General features: G+C 39.7%; 1 protein-coding gene across 1 annotated transcript; it reads left to right on the top strand.

Moving 5' to 3' along the window:
- Positions 1-486: 486 nt before the first annotated feature.
- On the top strand, positions 487-16,716 carry LOC148089002 (uncharacterized). Its single transcript, XM_087801939.1, has 10 exons — positions 487-625; positions 1,533-1,677; positions 2,053-2,213; positions 2,277-2,431; positions 4,567-4,744; positions 4,808-4,932; positions 5,048-5,176; positions 15,775-15,909; positions 15,991-16,110; positions 16,278-16,716. The coding sequence occupies exons 1-10, from the start codon at positions 565-567 to the stop codon at positions 16,503-16,505; spliced, it is 1,437 nt and encodes a 478-aa protein (XP_087658065.1). The 5' UTR covers positions 487-564; the 3' UTR covers positions 16,506-16,716.
- The last annotated feature ends 37 nt before the right edge of the window (positions 16,717-16,753 follow it).

The following is a 16,753-nucleotide window of genomic DNA, read 5'->3' on the forward strand; positions in this document are numbered from 1 at the left end:
TGATGTTTATAATTTCAAGTCAAGTTCTTTTATTGTTAAATATGCATGCCCATGATGCAAAACGTGAATACTTAACAAAATACATTAAACACTTAAATCAATTAAGACTTAACAGTTAAAGACTTAAACAGACATTAATTAAGACATTCAAGAAAACAAATAAAAATAAATAACCAAGAAAATGAAAAAAGTATCAACAAACTTAAATAATCAACTAATAAACAGAATATAAACAAAAATAAATGTTTATAGTCGAATTTAATTAAATTAAAAAAATAAACAAGCCTATAATAAAGTGAAAAATAACGAAATATGAGAAGAAAACCATATTTACCACAAAAAGTTATCAATAAAAACATGTATTAAACGGACATTTATTTCGGAGGCGTCAGACGCCGTGACGTCATGAATCAAGGTGCGACAGGTTAGGCGGGTTGATTGGGTCAGAACCACGCCGCCTCCTCAAAACACACAGAGCGTAAACAAGACCGGAACAAGACACATGAAGTTTCTAAGGCAGGTATTCGGATGAAACCTTTTTAAATCCCGAGGGACACTGTGGACATGTGGAGTGTTGCGTTCACGGCACTAGCGGTTCTGGTCCGCGTCGCTTCTGAGCTTACCTGTGAGTTTTTCTTTACACCTTCATGAGAATGTTCTTGTTACTTGTTCTGCTTCTATTCGAGTCACGGTAGCATTGCGTCATCGTGAGTGGAGTGACGCGAACACGCTTAACCAAACAATGGGAACACAACCCATCTTTTAAGAGACCATTTGGGTTCAAGATGATGTGTGAAAATCTCCGAGTGAACATCTAAACAGAACTTTCTGTTGTTTTTTTTCCTCGAACAAATCCGAGTTTCGGTGAATGTGTATGAACTTTGAACTGCTTGGGCTATAAAGTAGATGATATTGTAAACTGCAGGGAGTGCTAAGAGTGACTCCGGAGAGTGTAGGGCAGAGGTGGGATATTATAATTCTTCTTTTTATTCTTGTATATATATGAGTTTTTTTCAAAACATTTCTTCAATTAACTTAAAAAAATATTTTGAGGGATTAGTATATACTCGAAAAATGACACACAAAAAGGAGGGAAACAGTAAATAAGTGTTATGTAAAAATGTAAACGAATAATAAATACAAAATACACTTTTTAATGCATTAGAACCATTTATACATGATCATACTTTGACTTTACGAGGGCCACATAAATACAGTCAAAGGGCCGCACCTTTTCCAGGTCTGTTGTAGGGTCATCATAGATGAAGGAGGTGAAGAAGAAAGTGCAGGCAGGGTAGAGTTGTCCAAGCAGCGTGGAAGCTGCGCAGGACTGTTGTTCAGTGGAAACCAGCAGATTCAGATATGAAAATACAGAACCAGTGTTCAACATGCAAGGGGCGACAACAAATATGGCGGCGCTCTCAGAAATAATGGTTTACACAGAAGTGTTTGTTGTTTATTTGTGTGGTAAAGTTTTTTTTGTTAAGTTTCTGTTCTGTTCAAACACTCACACTAAGCTGTCTTTTTACCAGTGCCGGCTCCGGGGAACCTTTCGGTTACATGCAAAAACTTCCAGGTGTCGGCCAATTGGAGTTACAGCGATGAAGAACCTGGAACAGAGTTTGTGGTGAAGGCCATAGCCTGGATTGAAGGATCCCCTGTGGAGACAGAATATAGGTGAAATACAAAACAAAGAATGTTTGATAATTGCTTGAAAGACGTATTACTTAAATTTAAAACTGAAGGTTAAAGCAATACATTTTATGTAACTTTAAAAAGGTTTACAACTACAAGTAAAGTCCTGTGATGATTTAATGTAAAAAATAAAAACTTTCAGTCACTAAAATGTTATTTTCTGACTATATAAAGAGGGGAAAGAGGCTGACTTTATTTGTATGAGTTAAATATAACTGGAAATAAATCAGACATTTAATTAAAAAATACATGGGCAATTAAAAAAAAAAAATCAAAGCGTCGACAAGGAGCCAGAATGTTGGTTGACTGACAGATGTCCATCTTGTTTTTTTGAGTCATTTTTTTCCTCCTCTGAAGAACTGCACATCGAGAGTTTGACCTGAGCTCAGAGGTCAGAGGTTCACTGGCTCGGCTCCTGCTTCTCCACCAAGTGAACGTGTCGGCGAAGCGTGGCAGTAATCATTCTAAACAAATTAGCCTGACGTTTTCCTTCGACTCCAATTTATCTGTCCACAAATGTGAGTCAACTTCCAATCCAGGCACAAGCGAGTCCCAGTTATCTGACCCAGTTCTGCTTCCAGGTCACCTGGACTTTCCTTTAGTGAACGTGACACGAGATGAAAACAACTCTGCCATCATCACTTTCCAGAATCCACTGGAATTCTACGAAGAGCTGAAGGCTGCTACAGACGCGGAGTCGGCCGAGTTGGAATACTACGTCAAAATAGACCAAAAAGTAAAGAACATTTTATATTTTATTTTAAAACATCTAAAGAAGACATTTGAGTTTGAGATCAACATATTTGTATGAGACAAGAGTTAAGAATGTCAGAAGTTATTTCCTGGTATTTACATTAAGATGTGTTAAACAACACAACAAGCTGTGATATAACACTGTTTCTATTACACCACAGCATTTGAACCGAGCAAAAGTAAAGGAACATTATATGGAATGCCAGGAGTTGCCATAATTGAGTAATACAAAAGTGACTGTAAATGGAAACAGACGTCAAAAACAAGTCAAAATATATATTTAAAATACGTTCAAATTGATATTTATAAACAAATGTAAATGTTTAAAGGGAAATAAATACACACATACATATGTGTATATAAAAGAAAATACACATAAACAAACTATTTTCCACATTTTCAAAAAGTTTATTCCCAACAACTCTTTTCCCTGCTTTTGTATTTTCTCCTTGGTTTCCCCCTGTCAATCTCAGCCTGAGACATTTGGTGGACATGAAACCCCGCCCCCATCACATTGTAGAAATTAAAAATAAGCACAACTTGTCGGCCAACTTTGCTTCCAAAGCCGTCGCCATCCAAGTTCAAGTTATTTTATTGTCAAATATGCATCCAGCCGCACCTCAAACGCAGTTAGAGCACTTGATGTAGGTAGAAACGGTAGAAACCAAACCACGCCAAGTAAAATCCATAGAGGCCGAATTTCTAGAATTTTCAGTTTTATACTTGTGTATTTATGTCCATTATTGATTTTCAAATGATGGCACTCCTGGCATTCCATATAGATATTCTTGAAGTAAATAACTTTGGCGACATAGACCTAGCCTGCAATAACTGCATCAAGCCTGCGACCCTTCGACATCTGTTACATTTTTAATTTGTGACGATATTCCAGACTTTCACTTCAGCCTCTTCCAGTTTTCTCTTGTTTAGAGATTCTGTCTGACCTTTGAGTCGTACGGCTGATGAGTAGTTTGGCTTTTGGATGTAGCAGTCTTCCTTGAACACACCTTTGGAAATGAATCTATTCATGCACCTGGTCAACAAGAAACACCTTGTCACATGTTCACATAGTTTAGCCTACTTTAAAAACGGGTGTGTTCAAAAAAACGCACCTTGTTGAGCAGGTCCAAATGTAAATACCATGAAATGAAATCTGATGTCTCTTTTGATTGTCGACTCGCATATCGATGTCACTGAGACACTTCATAATACAACAATTGGTGTTGTATAAGGTGGTAAGGCACATCATTCAAACACGTTCAGTAATTCATAAAAAAGTTGAACAAAAAATTTGCTTCACCAAAAAAACAAATAAATGTCCCACTAAGTTAAAAAACGTATATAATTAAACTAAAAAAAAGCATAACATCCTTTTAAAAGTAACTTTAAAAGCAAATACATAAAGTTCTAGATAAATCTCATAAATTCTGTTTAAAAGACAACTCTGTTTAAAAGACAACTCATGTGTAATCTTAGACTCTATTGTATCATCAGTGTCTGTTGGTACAAAACTCTCTTTTCATTGAAATATTGACAATGATTTTAAGCCCCGCCACTGAAAACACATTGCTGTTATTGTTCATACTTCAACCGTGTTTCATCAATCCCAGATGTTTCCACCTGCAAGGGACTCATTGTATAAACAGAGAGAGGCGTGATTACAGCTGTCTAGAGGAGGAGTGACGCCGTTATTACGTCATAATGGACTCCGCTCTCGTAACCTCTCGTTCACCCAGATTTCAGAGCCACATTATAAAGTAACATGGTCATGATCAGGGACTTACTGCATCTTGGAGAGGAAACCTTCAACTTTTGAATAAGTCAGAATAGTCATTTTTATATTAGTTGCCCTTTGAATAAAAAAATGTATATGAGTTCAATAAGCAATTAAACCAAAAAAGCCCAAAATTCTGATTTGAGAGTAACTTTCTAACAGAAAAGTGTATTGTGTATATATATATACTGTGTGTGTGTGTGTATATATATATATATATATATATATATATATTAGGCATATATCTGTCTAGATGAAGCTTCAATAAAACACTGACCATTCAAATGAAAAATGGAGTAACTGCATGAAAAGGTTTGAAAAATAGCAATTGTTCTTCAACTCAGACATATAGACTTTGGAAATGCGAGAAGGGGGTGATGGTCTGCAAAGCCACCATTAAACGCAGCGGGAATTTCTGTGTGACACTGATCAATGGAACGTTGTTCAAAAACCGCAACAACCCCAAGAACCCCATTACGTTTAAAGACTCTGAACAAGTTTGTGTCAAGGAAGTGGAGGAAGGTGAGTTGAGTGGAAAGAGTCCTGAGATAAATCCCTGAATGATCTGTCATGAATCTATTTCAGATTACCTGGCTGTGACTCTGGTAGTCTTGATCGTCGTTCTGGTGGTCATAGTGACCGTGTTGGGTTTGGTCATCTGGAAGGTGAAGGCCTGGACTTTAAAGCCTGCACAGCTTCCTAAAGTCATTGTGAGTTCTTCCACTGGCTTGTTGACAAAATGTTTGTTTCTTCCTGTTGTTTAACTTTTCACTGTTGCATTAACCATTTGCTGTACTTAATCTGTACTTGATCTTTTACCGCAAGACAACAAAGTTCGACGTGGTCTCTTCGAAATGGTCACATCAGAACCACTATTACGACCCGGCTCTCACTGCACCCCCCAGTCCAGAAGTACTGACGGTCATTGAAGGGCAGGTGGATGACCGTGAGCAGGTGATTTTGAACTACAATATAATAGCGCCCTCCAAGTTCCAATTTACCCAATAACCCACTCTTTCTCATCACTTCCTGCATCATATTTATCATTTCTCATCACTTCTTGCTCGGAATTAAACCCTTCACATCACTTCCTTCACCGTATTTAACTCTTCACATCATTTCATTCTCTGTATTTAACTCTTCACATCATTTCATTCTCTGTATCAAACCCTTCACATCATTTCATTCTCTGTATTTAACTCTTCACATCGCTTCCTGCACCGTAGTTAACTCTTGACATCACTTCCTGCGCCGTAGTTAACTCCTCACATCGCTTCCTGCACCGTAGTTAACTCCTCACATCACTTCCTGCACCGTAGTTAACTCTTCACATCGCTTCCTGCACCGTAGTTAACTCTTCACATCACTTCCTGCACCGTAGTTAACTCTTCACATCACTTCCGGCACCGTAGTTAACTCCTCACATCACTTCCTGCACCGTAGTTAACTCTTGACATCACTTCCTGCACCGTAGTTAACTCTTCACATCGCTTCCTGCACCGTAGTTAACTCTTCACATCACTTCCTGCACCGTAGTTAACTCTTCACATCACTTCCTGCACCGTAGTTAACTCTTGACATCACTTCCTGCACCGTAGTTAACTCTTCACATCACTTCCTGCACCGTAGTTAACTCCTCACATCACTTCCTGCACCGTAGTTAACTCCTCACATCACTTCCTGCACCGTAGTTAACTCCTCACATCACTTCCTGCACCGTAGTTAACTCTTCACATCACTTCCTGCACCGTAGTTAACTCTTCACATCACTTCCTGCACTGTAGTTAACTCCTCACATCACTTCCTGCACCGTAGTAACTCCTCACATCACTTCCTGCACCGTAGTTAACTCTTCACATCACTTCCTGCACCGTAGTTAACTCCTCACATCAATTCCTGCACTGTAGTTAACTCTTCACATCACTTCCTGCACCGTAGTTAACTCTTCACATCACTTCCTGCACCGTAGTTGACTCCTCACATCACTTCCTGCACCGTAGTTAACTCTTCACATCACTTCCTGCACCGTAGTTAACTCCTCACATCACTTCCTGCACCGTAGTTAACTCTTCACATCGCTTCCTGCACCGTAGTTAACTCCTCACATCACTTCCTGCACCGTGGTTAACTCTTAACATCACTTCCTGCACTGTAGTTGACTCTTCACATCACTTCCTGCACCGTAGTTAACTCTTGACATCACTTCCTGCACTGTAGTTAACTCCTCACATCACTTTCTGCACCGTAGTTAACTCTTCACATCACTTCCTGCACCGTAGTTAACTCTTCACATCACTTCCTGCACCGTAGTTAACTCCTCACATCACTTCCTGCACTGTGTTTAACTCTTCACATCACTCCCTTCTGTGTATTTAGACTCTTTACATCACTTCCTGCACCATAGTTAACTCTTCACATCACTTCCTGCACCGTAGTTAACTCCTCACATCACTTCCTGCACCGTAGTTAACTCCTCACATCACTTCCTGCACCGTGGTTAACTCTTCACATCACTCCCTTCTGTGTATTTAGACTCTTTACATCACTTCCTGCACTGTAGTTAACGCATCACATCACTTCCTTCTCTGTATTTAGACTCTTTACATCACTTCCAGCACCGTAGTTAACTCTTCACATCACTTCCTTCTCTGTATTTAGACTCTTTACATCGCTTCCTGCACTGTAGTTAACTCTTCACATCACTTCCTTCTCTGTATTTAGACTCTTTACATCACTTCCTGCACTGTAGTTAACTCTTCACATCACTTCCTTCTCTGTATTTAGACTCTTTACATCACTTCCTGCACCGTAGTTAACTCTTCACATCGCTACCTGCACAGTAGTTAACTCTTCACATCACTTCCTGCACCATAGTTAACTCTTCACATCACTTCCTGCACCGTAGTTAACTCCTCACATCAATTCCTGCACCGTAGTTAACTCTTCACATCACTTCCTGCACCGTAGTTAACTCTTGACATCACTTCCTGCACCGTAGTTAACTCCTCACATCACTTCCTGCACCGTAGTTAACTCTTCACATCACTTCCTGCACCGTAGTTAACTCCTCACATCACTTCCCCGTAGTTAACTCTTCACATCACTTCCTGCACCGTAGTTAACTCTTCACATCACTTCCTGCACCGTAGTTAACTCTTCACATCACTTCCTGCACCGTAGTTAACTCCTCACATCACTTCCTGCACCGTGGTTAACTCTTAACATCACTTCCTTCACCGTAGTTAACTCTTCACATCACTTCCTGCACCGTAGTTAACTCTTGACATCACTTCCTGCACTGTAGTTAACTCCTCACATCACTTCCTGCACTGTAGTTAACTCTTCACATCACTTCCTGCACCGTAGTTAACTCTTGACATCACTTCCTGCACTGTAGTTAACTCCTCACATCACTTCCTGCACTGTAGTTAACTCTTCACATCACTTCCTGCACCGTAGTTAACTCTTCACATCACTTCCTGCACCGTAGTTAACTCTTCACATCACTCCCTTCTGTGTATTTAGACTCTTTACATCACTTCCTGCACCATAGTTAACTCTTCACATCACTTCCTGCACCGTAGTTAACTCCTCACATCACTTCCTGCACCGTAGTTAACTCCTCACATCACTTCCTGCACCGTGGTTAACTCTTCACATCACTCCCTTCTGTGTATTTAGACTCTTTACATCACTTCCTGCACTGTACTTAACTCTTCACATAACTTCCTTCTCTGTATTTAGACTCTTTACATCACTTCCAGCACCGTAGTTAACTCTTCACATCACTTCCTTCTCTGTATTTAGACTCTTTACATCACTTCCTGCACTGTAGTTAACTCTTCACGTCACTTCCTTCTCTGTTTTTAGACTCTTTACATCACTTCCTGCACTGTAGTTAACTCTTCACATCACTTCCTTCTCTGTATTTAGACTCTTTACATCACTTCCAGCACCGTAGTTAACTCTTCACATCACTTCCTTCTCTGTATTTAGTCTCTTTACATCACTTCCTGCACCATAGTTAACCCTTGACATCACTTCCTTCTCTGTATTTAGACTCTTTACATCACTTCCTGCACTGTAGTTAACTCTTCACATCACTTCCTTCTCTGTATTTAGTCTCTTTACATCACTTCCTGCACTGTAGTTAACTCTTCACATCACTTCCTTCTCTGTATTTAGTCTCTTTACATCACTTCCTGCACTGTAGTTAACTCTTCACATCACTTCCTTCTCTGTATTTAGTCTCTTTACATCACTTCCTGCACTGTAGTTAACTCTTCACATCACTTCCTTCTCTGTATTTAGTCTCTTTACATCACTTCCTGCACTGTAGTTAACTCTTCACATCACTTCCTTCTCTGTATTTAGACTCTTTACATCACTTCCAGCACCGTAGTTAACTCTTCACATCACTTCCTTCTCTGTATTTAGTCTCTTTGCATCACTTCCTGCACTGTAGTTAACTCTTCACATCACTTCCTTCTCTGTATTTAGACTCTTTACATCACTTCCTGCACCGTAGTTAACTCTTCACATCACTTCCTTCTCTGTATTTAGACTCTTTACATCACTTCCTGCACCGTAGTTAACTCTTCACATCACTTCCTTCTCTGTATTTAGTCTCTTTACATCACTTCCTGCACTGTAGTTAACTCTTCACATCACTTCCTTCTCTGTATTTAGACTCTTTACATCACTTCCTGCACCGTAGTTAACTCTTCACATCACTTCCTTCTCTGTATTTAGACTCTTTACATCACTTCCTGCACCGTAGTTAACTCTTCACATCACTTCCTTCTCTGTATTTAGTCTCTTTACATCACTTCCTGCACTGTAGTTAACTCTTCACATCACTTCCTTCTCTTTATTTAGACTCTTTACATCACTTCCTGCACCGTAGTTAACTCTTCACATCACTTCCTTCTCTGTATTTAGACTCTTTACATCACTTCCTGCACCGTAGTTAACTCTTCACATCACTTCCTTCTCTGTATTTAGACTCTTTACATCACTTCCTGCACCGTAGTTAACTCTTCACATCACTTCCTTCTCTGTATTTAGTCTCTTTACATCACTTCCTGCACCATAGTTAACCCTTGACATCACTTCCTTCTCTCTATTTAGACTCTTTACATCACTTCCTGCACTGTAGTTAACTCTTCACATCACTTCCTTCTCTGTATTTAGTCTCTTTACATCACTTCCTGCACTGTAGTTAACTCTTCACATCACTTCCTTCTCTGTATTTAGTCTCTTTACATCACTTCCTGCACTGTAGTTAACTCTTCACATCACTTCCTTCTCTGTATTTAGTCTCTTTACATCACTTCCTGCACTGTAGTTAACTCTTCACATCACTTCCTTCTCTGTATTTAGTCTCTTTACATCACTTCCTGCACTGTAGTTAACTCTTCACATCACTTCCTTCTCTGTATTTAGTCTCTTTACATCACTTCCTGCACCGTAGTTAACTCTTCACATCACTTCCTTCTCTGTATTTAGACTCTTTACATCACTTCCAGCACCGTAGTTAACTCTTCACATCACTTCCTTCTCTGCATTTAGTCTCTTTACATCACTTCCTGCACTGTAGTTAACTCTTCACATCACTTTCTTCTCTGTATTTAGACTCTTTACATCACTTCCTGCACCGTAGTTAACTCTTCACATCACTTCCTTCTCTGTATTTAGACTCTTTACATCACTTCCTGCACCGTAGTTAACTCTTCACATCACTTCCTTCTCTGTATTTAGTCTCTTTACATCACTTCCTGCACTGTAGTTAACTCTTCACATCACTTCCTTCTCTGTATTTAGACATCACTTCCTTCTCTGTATTTAGTCTCTTTACATCACTTCCTGCACTGTAGTTAACTCTTCACATCACTTCCTTCTCTGTATTTAGACTCTTTACATCACTTCCAGCACCGTAGTTAACTCTTCACATCACTTCCTTCTCTGTATTTAGTCTCTTTGCATCACTTCCTGCACTGTAGTTAACTCTTCACATCACTTCCTTCTCTGTATTTAGACTCTTTACATCACTTCCTGCACTGTAGTTAACTCTTCACATCACTTCCTTCTCTGTATTTAGACTCTTTACATCACTTCCTGCACCGTAGTTAACTCTTCACATCACTTCCTTCTCTGTATTTAGACTCTTTACATCACTTCCTGCACCGTAGTTAACTCTTCACATCACTTCCTTCTCTGTATTTAGTCTCTTTACATCACTTCCTGCACTGTAGTTAACTCTTCACATCACTTCCTTCTCTTTATTTAGACTCTTTACATCACTTCCTGCACCGTAGTTAACTCTTCACATCACTTCCTTCTCTGTATTTAGACTCTTTACATCACTTCCTGCACCGTAGTTAACTCTTCACATCACTTCCTTCTCTGTATTTAGACTCTTTACATCACTTCCTGCACCGTAGTTAACTCTTCACATCACTTCCTTCTCTGTATTTAGTCTCTTTACATCACTTCCTGCACCATAGTTAACCCTTGACATCACTTCCTTCTCTCTATTTAGACTCTTTACATCACTTCCTGCACTGTAGTTAACTCTTCACATCACTTCCTTCTCTGTATTTAGTCTCTTTACATCACTTCCTGCACTGTAGTTAACTCTTCACATCACTTCCTTCTCTGTATTTAGTCTCTTTACATCACTTCCTGCACTGTAGTTAACTCTTCACATCACTTCCTTCTCTGTATTTAGTCTCTTTACATCACTTCCTGCACTGTAGTTAACTCTTCACATCACTTCCTTCTCTGTATTTAGTCTCTTTACATCACTTCCTGCACTGTAGTTAACTCTTCACATCACTTCCTTCTCTGTATTTAGTCTCTTTACATCACTTCCTGCACCGTAGTTAACTCTTCACATCACTTCCTTCTCTGTATTTAGACTCTTTACATCACTTCCAGCACCGTAGTTAACTCTTCACATCACTTCCTTCTCTGCATTTAGTCTCTTTACATCACTTCCTGCACTGTAGTTAACTCTTCACATCACTTTCTTCTCTGTATTTAGACTCTTTACATCACTTCCTGCACCGTAGTTAACTCTTCACATCACTTCCTTCTCTGTATTTAGACTCTTTACATCACTTCCTGCACCGTAGTTAACTCTTCACATCACTTCCTTCTCTGTATTTAGTCTCTTTACATCACTTCCTGCACTGTAGTTAACTCTTCACATCACTTCCTTCTCTGTATTTAGACATCACTTCCTTCTCTGTATTTAGTCTCTTTACATCACTTCCTGCACTGTAGTTAACTCTTCACATCACTTCCTTCTCTCTATTTAGACTCTTTACATCACTTCCTGCACTGTAGTTAACTCTTCACATCACTTCCTTCTCTGTATTTAGTCTCTTTACATCACTTCCTGCACTGTAGTTAACTCTTCACATCACTTCCTTCTCTGTATTTAGTCTCTTTACATCACTTCCTGCACTGTAGTTAACTCTTCACATCACTTCCTTCTCTGTATTTAGTCTCTTTACATCACTTCCTGCACTGTAGTTAACTCTTCACATCACTTCCTTCTCTGTATTTAGTCTCTTTACATCACTTCCTGCACTGTAGTTAACTCTTCACATCACTTCCTTCTCTGTATTTAGTCTCTTTACATCACTTCCTGCACCGTAGTTAACTCTTCACATCACTTCCTTCTCTGTATTTAGACTCTTTACATCACTTCCAGCACCGTAGTTAACTCTTCACATCACTTCCTTCTCTGCATTTAGTCTCTTTACATCACTTCCTGCACTGTAGTTAACTCTTCACATCACTTTCTTCTCTGTATTTAGACTCTTTACATCACTTCCTGCACCGTAGTTAACTCTTCACATCACTTCCTTCTCTGTATTTAGACTCTTTACATCACTTCCTGCACCGTAGTTAACTCTTCACATCACTTCCTTCTCTGTATTTAGTCTCTTTACATCACTTCCTGCACTGTAGTTAACTCTTCACATCACTTCCTTCTCTGTATTTAGACATCACTTCCTTCTCTGTATTTAGTCTCTTTACATCACTTCCTGCACTGTAGTTAACTCTTCACATCACTTCCTTCTCTGTATTTAGACTCTTTACATCACTTCCAGCACCGTAGTTAACTCTTCACATCACTTCCTTCTCTGTATTTAGTCTCTTTGCATCACTTCCTGCACTGTAGTTAACTCTTCACATCACTTCCTTCTCTGTATTTAGACTCTTTACATCACTTCCTGCACTGTAGTTAACTCTTCACATCACTTCCTTCTCTGTATTTAGACTCTTTACATCACTTCCTGCACCGTAGTTAACTCTTCACATCACTTCCTTCTCTGTATTTAGACTCTTTACATCACTTCCTGCACCGTAGTTAACTCTTCACATCACTTCCTTCTCTGTATTTAGTCTCTTTACATCACTTCCTGCACTGTAGTTAACTCTTCACATCACTTCCTTCTCTTTATTTAGACTCTTTACATCACTTCCTGCACCGTAGTTAACTCTTCACATCACTTCCTTCTCTGTATTTAGACTCTTTACATCACTTCCTGCACCGTAGTTAACTCTTCACATCACTTCCTTCTCTGTATTTAGACTCTTTACATCACTTCCTGCACCGTAGTTAACTCTTCACATCACTTCCTTCTCTGTATTTAGTCTCTTTACATCACTTCCTGCACCATAGTTAACCCTTGACATCACTTCCTTCTCTCTATTTAGACTCTTTACATCACTTCCTGCACTGTAGTTAACTCTTCACATCACTTCCTTCTCTGTATTTAGTCTCTTTACATCACTTCCTGCACTGTAGTTAACTCTTCACATCACTTCCTTCTCTGTATTTAGTCTCTTTACATCACTTCCTGCACTGTAGTTAACTCTTCACATCACTTCCTTCTCTGTATTTAGTCTCTTTACATCACTTCCTGCACTGTAGTTAACTCTTCACATCACTTCCTTCTCTGTATTTAGTCTCTTTACATCACTTCCTGCACTGTAGTTAACTCTTCACATCACTTCCTTCTCTGTATTTAGTCTCTTTACATCACTTCCTGCACCGTAGTTAACTCTTCACATCACTTCCTTCTCTGTATTTAGACTCTTTACATCACTTCCAGCACCGTAGTTAACTCTTCACATCACTTCCTTCTCTGCATTTAGTCTCTTTACATCACTTCCTGCACTGTAGTTAACTCTTCACATCACTTTCTTCTCTGTATTTAGACTCTTTACATCACTTCCTGCACCGTAGTTAACTCTTCACATCACTTCCTTCTCTGTATTTAGACTCTTTACATCACTTCCTGCACCGTAGTTAACTCTTCACATCACTTCCTTCTCTGTATTTAGTCTCTTTACATCACTTCCTGCACTGTAGTTAACTCTTCACATCACTTCCTTCTCTGTATTTAGACATCACTTCCTTCTCTGTATTTAGTCTCTTTACATCACTTCCTGCACTGTAGTTAACTCTTCACATCACTTCCTTCTCTGTATTTAGACTCTTTACATCACTTCCAGCACCGTAGTTAACTCTTCACATCACTTCCTTCTCTGTATTTAGTCTCTTTGCATCACTTCCTGCACTGTAGTTAACTCTTCACATCACTTCCTTCTCTGTATTTAGACTCTTTACATCACTTCCTGCACCGTAGTTAACTCTTCACATCACTTCCTTCTCTGTATTTAGACTCTTTACATCACTTCCTGCACCGTAGTTAACTCTTCACATCACTTCCTTCTCTGTATTTAGTCTCTTTACATCACTTCCTGCACTGTAGTTAACTCTTCACATCACTTCCTTCTCTGTATTTAGACTCTTTACATCACTTCCTGCACCGTAGTTAACTCTTCACATCACTTCCTTCTCTGTATTTAGTCTCTTTACATCACTTCCTGCACTGTAGTTAACTCTTCACATCACTTCCTTCTCTGTATTTAGACTATTTACATCACTTCCTGCACCGTAGTTAACTCTTCACATCACTTCCTTCTCTGTATTTAGACTCTTTACATCACTTCCTGCACCGTAGTTAACTCTTCACATCACTTCCTTCTCTGTATTTAGACTCTTTACATCACTTCCTGCACCGTAGTTAACTCTTCACATCACTTCCTTCTCTGTATTTAGACTCTTTACATCACTTCCTGCACCGTAGTTAACTCTTCACATCACTTCCTTCTCTGTATTTAGTCTCTTTACATCACTTCCTGCACCATAGTTAACCCTTGACATCACTTCCTTCTCTCTATTTAGACTCTTTACATCACTTCCTGCACTGTAGTTAACTCTTCACATCACTTCCTTCTCTGTATTTAGTCTCTTTACATCACTTCCTGCACTGTAGTTAACTCTTCACATCACTTCCTTCTCTGTATTTAGTCTCTTTACATCACTTCCTGCACTGTAGTTAACTCTTCACATCACTTCCTTCTCTGTATTTAGTCTCTTTACATCACTTCCTGCACTGTAGTTAACTCTTCACATCACTTCCTTCTCTGTATTTAGTCTCTTTACATCACTTCCTGCACTGTAGTTAACTCTTCACATCACTTCCTTCTCTGTATTTAGACTCTTTACATCACTTCCAGCACCGTAGTTAACTCTTCACATCACTTCCTTCTCTGTATTTAGTCTCTTTACATCACTTCCTGCACTGTAGTTAACTCTTCACATCACTTTCTTCTCTGTATTTAGACTCTTTACATCACTTCCTGCACCGTAGTTAACTCTTCACATCACTTCCTTCTCTGTATTTAGACTCTTTACATCACTTCCTGCACCGTAGTTAACTCTTCACATCACTTCCTTCTCTGTATTTAGTCTCTTTACATCACTTCCTGCACTGTAGTTAACTCTTCACATCACTTCCTTCTCTGTATTTAGACTCTTTACATCACTTCCTGCACCGTAGTTAACTCTTCACATCACTTCCTTCTCTGTATTTAGACTCTTTACATCACTTCCTGCACCGTAGTTAACTCTTCACATCACTTCCTTCTCTGTATTTAGACTCTTTACATCACTTCCTGCACCGTAGTTAACTCTTCACATCACTTCCTTCTCTGTATTTAGTCTCTTTACATCACTTCCTGCACTGTAGTTAACTCTTCACATCACTTCCTTCTCTGTATTTAGACTCTTTACATCACTTCCTGCACCGTAGTTAACTCTTCACATCACTTCCTTCTCTGTATTTAGACTCTTTACATCACTTCCTGCACCGTAGTTAACTCTTCACATCACTTCCTTCTCTGTATTTAGACTCTTTACATCACTTCCTGCACCGTAGTTAACTCTTCACATCACTTCCTTCTCTGTATTTAGACTCTTTACATCACTTCCTGCACCATAGTTAACCCTTGACATCACTTCCTTCTCTGTATTTAGACTCTTTACATCACTTCCTGCACCATAGTTAACCCTTGACATCACTTCCTTCTCTGTATTTAGACTCTTTACACCACTTCCTGCTCTGTATTTAATCTTTGGCATAATTTCCTGCTCATTTTTTTTTAACCTGTTTTGCCTCGTCCAGACGAAACACCTCTTTGAGGAGGAGCATGAGGCTGAGAACGCCTCTGGCTCTCTGGTGGTGACGGGGCAGGTGGACCTGGGGGACGGTGACCAGGTGACTGTATACAACACAAGATCTGAGCTGCAAACGGCGCTGGTGAGTTCCTTTTAGTCTGACCCACCTGGTAACCAACGCACTACAACCTGCTCGGTTATGAACCTGTCTGCGTTGCCGCAGAACGACGATTCATCAGGATCGTTGAAAACACAGTGGGATTACATGAAGAGGGAGGAGACCTCGTACGACCGGCCTCACGGTCTGATGGAGCCGCAGGTGAATGTGGATGACACTGAACAGGTGACCTTGCATACCACAATAATGAAGCACTTTAAATGGCTGCCTCATCAATTTCTACACCGTATTTAACTCTTCACATCATTTCCTTCTCTGTATTTAACTCTTCACATTACTTCCTGCTCCGTATTTAACACTTAATGTAATTGTGCCTGTTGTGCCTCTTTAAGACATCAAGAGTCACGTACCCTCCTGGCTGGTCGCACCAGGACCAGACTTGTGACTCGTCTCGCACCAGCCCTAAGGACATCTTGATTGTCTTAGATGAGCCTGAACACCTCTTCAACAAGAATCCTCAAGTCATCGATGATTTAGCAGATGAGTCGCTGAATATGGAGGTGGAAGAGTGTCATGAAGAAGAAGTGGGAGAGTCGTCTCCATACGACCAGCCTCACTGACGGAGCAGTAATGAAGGACTTGAGCGCCATCGGTGACGAACAGGACTGTTGTGTCCTCCGTGTTTTGGACTAGACCTGCTCCAGATGATGTTTGTGTGTGTGTGATGTGTTTAATGACCTCCGTCTTTGAAATTCATCTGCATATCTATACATTTGTGAATTATCACAACAAGTCAGTATCTTGTGTAAGTCGAACGAAGTCCAAGTCTCAGGAGCACTTGATTTTAACGCCAGCGTGTCTGCTGCCG

Source organism: Callionymus lyra, chromosome 1 (genome assembly GCF_982586985.1).
Source record: "Callionymus lyra chromosome 1, fCalLyr1.hap1.1, whole genome shotgun sequence".
Lineage (NCBI taxonomy): Eukaryota > Metazoa > Chordata > Actinopteri > Syngnathiformes > Callionymidae > Callionymus > Callionymus lyra.